Source organism: Seriola dumerili, unplaced genomic scaffold, assembly GCF_002260705.1.
Source record: "Seriola dumerili isolate Sdu_G_001 unplaced genomic scaffold, Sdu_1.0 BDQW01000169.1, whole genome shotgun sequence".
NCBI classification, from domain to species: Eukaryota; Metazoa; Chordata; class Actinopteri; order Carangiformes; family Carangidae; genus Seriola; species Seriola dumerili.
The window spans coordinates 5,802,164-5,806,789 of NW_019174424.1; the positions used below are offsets into that span (position 1 = coordinate 5,802,164).

General features: G+C 37.8%; 1 protein-coding gene across 1 annotated transcript; it reads right to left on the minus strand.

Moving 5' to 3' along the window:
- Positions 1 to 629: 629 nt before the first annotated feature.
- Positions 630 to 3,033, minus strand: LOC111227193 (heme-binding protein 2-like). Its single transcript, XM_022752620.1, has 7 exons — positions 2,941 to 3,033; positions 2,757 to 2,816; positions 2,425 to 2,506; positions 2,208 to 2,328; positions 1,440 to 1,576; positions 1,150 to 1,313; positions 630 to 953 (listed from the first exon to the last, which is right to left on the minus strand). The coding sequence occupies exons 1-7, from the start codon at positions 2,967 to 2,969 to the stop codon at positions 851 to 853; spliced, it is 696 nt and encodes a 231-aa protein (XP_022608341.1). The 5' UTR covers positions 2,970 to 3,033; the 3' UTR covers positions 630 to 850.
- Positions 3,034 to 4,626: the final 1,593 nt, after the last annotated feature.

A 4,626-nucleotide genomic window follows, 5' to 3' on the forward strand; every position in this document is an offset into this window, starting at 1 on the left:
AGGAAGGTTCCTAACTGAGTGATATGAACAAGAAGCATGCAAGACGCAGCCATGATAAGAGCTGGTCCAATTCTCTAAATGATAAGGAAAGGAGCTTCAGTGCATCCTATCTTATGTCCTTTGGCATAGGATCCACTGGAACTTCCTTTACGAAAGGAAAGTAAATAATGGTGTGCCACAGTTCCTTGTAGCAGCAATATTTCAAGGACAATTTATGTGCTTTATTTTTCAACTTTATATTCCTTTCATGTTATATTGTTTCAGTATTGATGACATTATACATTATGATGTCACAGTGAAATTGACCTTGGACCATTTGGATATAACATGTCATCACTTCATCATTTTATCCTATTAGACACTTGTATTCAAATTTGTCATAATTAGTTTTGTAATTAGTGACTATTCTGATCAGTTCATCCTTGAGTCCAAGTGAATGTTTGTGCCACTCGAGGCGTTACTGCCATATCATGTTAACGTGAATGGGACGAACGGACAAGCTGAAAGCATAATGCCACTGTCAATGGCTGTCACTGGCACAGAGGCACAACCAGCTGCTTTAAGCACATTTTAGGGTTGGTCCAGGGAGGTGGATCAACCAAGGACAACCACAAGAAATCACTGCAAAAGGTAACTTTATTGAACATAAAAGAAAAACATGAAACAAGCCAGTGTAAGGCCATCATCACAAGTAATACATGGTAAATTCAGAACATACCAATTTTCAAAATCTGGGCTGTCACTGGAAGATTATTCATATGACACAATATGACTTGAAGCAATAGTGAAGCAATAGTCCAGCTACAACATCTCTTCATTTAAGCTGCCATTGCACACAGCTCACAAATATTTAGGAGAAAGGAGCAAAGTTCAATTCCTCACTGCTGGAACACGCTGGATCATCCTCAGCAACAAACCACACCTCATTGTGCCTGTTAAAGATCGTCATTGGACTGCAAGAAACAAATGCATGCATGCACACAGACGCACACAGACACACAGACACACAGACACACAGACACACAGACACAAACGCAATAATTTAATTGCAGAATATGAAATAGTCACCAAACACTTAAGTTTTCCTTTAGGCTTTCCTCAGCGTTTTTCTCTTCTGATTATCATAGAAAATGATGGTGATTTGTTTACCTGTTATATCCAACAGCGTAGTGGAATCCTTTTTTGTAATTTTCATCCACTAAGTCGAGGGCAGTGGACAGAGCGCTTGCTGTGTTGCTGTCAGACGTGCTCGTCATCCATCCACCGTAGCTCCGTGAATACACTTTCATGTCTGGCATGGTCTGGATGTACACCTGCAAGTCAGCAAAGTTTCATTATCTACCAGTGCTTCTGGTAACACTCACAGAATCACTTCAAACATGCTCACAGCAGTTATGATTAAATTAAGGTGAATATGTTTTGATGTTAGAGAAGCCTACCTTACTATCAGTAGGTTTGGGGGGATTTTTCTGACAATCAGCTGGCAGCAAGAAACTCATTGTGTAGACACCCATTTGCCAAAATCTCTTGTCAGGCATTCTCACAATAACAGGAGCTGTCATTTCAATTTTCTTTCCTACAGGTAGACATTGAGAAAACACAACTAATATTTAGAAATGTCACAAATTGGTAACGCATAACAAACATCAAATGCGTATGAAAAGCATAAGAAAACATAAGAAAATATGTATATCTGTTCTGACTTGAATATCCACTAAAACCGCTAAACTGCCCTCTGATCGCAACTAAATACAATAATTATACTGTCATGTCAAAGCATATTTTAATTTTAGCTGCACCACATGGTCACACAGAGTTTGGCAGACTGATTTTAAATACTTCTCTTCCCACAAACAGAAAGATTCACAAAAAATTTTGCACGTTCTCTTGGTTGTTTTTCTGAGATTTAAAAACATTATACTCAAGCATTTTGAATGTATCTGTTTCTTTAGTGTTTTGTATGCAAATTGTGTGCTTTGGTATTTATTGTATTTGTCCATTTTTATAGTGCATGTGTTTATTCTTGTGCACAGGTCTCTCTTCAAAAAGAGATATTGATCTCAATGAGATTACCTGTTTTAGAAATAAAACCTAAATAAATGAGTGGATGCACAAACACACACACACACACACACACACACACACACACACACACACACACACACACACACACACACACACACACACACACACACACACGTACACACCCTTGTCGTTGGTACCAGAGATGTACTCATACAGTCGTCTGAATGCTTTCATTGCTGCAAACTCCATGAAGAAGGAAGTCTCGTCAGTTGAAACCCACTTCACAGAGTCATAGTGACGGGCCTGAAGGACATGAGCGAATGCAGTGGAATGGACTTTTTAAATGTTTTTGGCACCTGAAATGTGAAAAAGGTTTCTCTCTTGCTCCGAGACACTCACCTCATATTCGTCAGTCTTACAAATCAGATCAAACAGCAGGCACTGTTCTGTCTCAGAGCAGAACTGTAACTGAGAGGAGTTCCTGTGAAATTAAAGAGGAAAGAGATTAAGAAGTATGTAAGGTGACACAATAATCAACTGTGCCAAGCTCTTGAGTGAAATCTTTAACTCCTCATTTATCCGTTTATCTGCTTCATTAACTAATATGTAATGTTCAAATTTGAGTTGTGCCTCTAATTTTCTAATAATCAACATTTAATTTCTAAATAACTTTTTTAACTCTGTCAAATGTAGCAGTCTGCCAATATGGGTATTAAATTCAGCTTTCTTACCCAACTCTGGCCTCAGCTGTCAGCACCAGCAGAAAGCCAACAAGTCCTGAAAGATAGATCCTGGGACACACACGTAGAGTGTTGTTATTCAGCAACAAGCCATTTCTGGTCATCCACTAAAAAGAATGCAATCAGAAATTTCTATTTCTATCGGTGACAATCTGGAAAATAAAATTGTACTTACATCGTGACTGAGAGTTGGGTTTCGTGCATTCAAAAACTAGATGTTTGCAGTCTGGTCCAAAGCAACTATTTATTCCAACTCCGGTTATGAAAGGAAAACTGGCCACTCCCTGGACCCACAACACAAAAACCAGACAATGGACTGTCAAGACCAATGGGAAACGAGAGGAACCAGGAAGAATTATGAAACAAACAGAGACAGGTTTGACAGCACGTGTCATTTACATGTTCTGTAGATGAACTTTGGGACTACTCTGTGTCAGGGGGCCAACACAATTTCAGCGATCACTGTACAGTTTAACACAGGCCAGTAGAACAGCACTACAACAAATACGAACTGTGTGAACGAATGATCAGTACTCGGTTTGGCTGCCAGAGAGATGTCAATATCTTTTTATTGACTTTCACCAACATCATATGAAGGTCAGCTAGAAGTACAAAAGTTGTTTTATGTTTATACTTGTGTGCATATGGGTGAGGGAATGTGTGGATACTGACTTGGGTGAGAAACATATAATGCACATGTAGGAAACAGAATTATTATATTGACAAATGTCATCTATCTTTACTGTAAATATGTAAAGTATCATGTTTTTATGTCGTGTCTTTATGAAAACCCCCTTTTGGAAAAACTGTACAGTAACAAAACAGTAAACCTTAAACAAAGAATGACTTGTTTGTTAGCTGTGATTTTTATGTGACATGTTGCTTACTGTTACAGTTAGTCACCCATGCCCCCCCGCCATACCAATAAACTACTACTTTAGATGATATCATATAGAAAACATCGCCCATCAAAAGGAAAAATACTCTAAATATCATCTTTTGTTTTTGTGTCACTTTTTAAGTATAATATTTTCAAAGTGACCTGATTTTTCTTCCTCTACAATCTAATATTTAGCATATGTAAATAATCAATAAACAGTATTTAACAGGATAGCCACATCAGTTGGTATAAACTCACATCATGTGAGGTGGTGGCTCATGTCTCTCAGAACGTGAGTGAAACGCCTAGTTCCCATGCAATATTATTTACCACAGCATTGTACAGAGTCTCCCTGATGACCACCCTGGCTTTAGTGTCACACAGAAACAAACAAGTAGCTCATACAGTAATGATGGTCTTCCTATTTTAGCATTCATGCCACAAGAGAATTTACTTACATTGTACCTTTTGTTGAGACAGACCACATGATACCCTGTTTTGTACCTGCAAAATACCAAAATCCTTGAGTTTGCTCCCATTTCAAGAAAGTGCATTCAACCATGAGACAAAAGAACAAATAACACCCACATGTGCAACAGCCGAGAGAGCTTCTGTGTTCAATCAAGCTGCATGGAAAACACTTCGAACTACCTCAGTTATTATAAAATTGCTTAATAAAAGGTAACTTTGGATGTTTACTTTAAATATTTGTGCCTTGCTGCTTAAAAAGCAATTCTGGTTGTTTTAAGAGGTGTGCATGAACAAGTGTAGGGATTCTATTGACCCTATTAAATTTAAATAATTGGAAATTCTTTTATTAGAATAAAGATAGAGATAGTGAATTGTTCCTCAAGGTCTAATATTAGACATTATAGGATCTGCATACCTTGTGTCCAGTGAATAACTCACTGAAGTAAGAGTTTACTATTAGCTCTGCTAAATTTCATAAGGGCACATACAGGATAGAAACCTGATAAGTAT

Coding starts and splice junctions, on each gene's coding strand:
- LOC111227193 (XM_022752620.1), bottom strand. CDS start 2,969: ATGCACGAAACCCAACTCTCAGTCACGAT. Junction 2,507..2,756: donor ACAGCTGAGGCCAGAGTTGG/GTAAGAAAGCTG, acceptor TTAATTTCACAG/GAACTCCTCTCAGTTACAGT. Junction 954..1,149: donor TACGCTGTTGGATATAACAG/GTAAACAAATCA, acceptor TGTTTCTTGCAG/TCCAATGACGATCTTTAACA.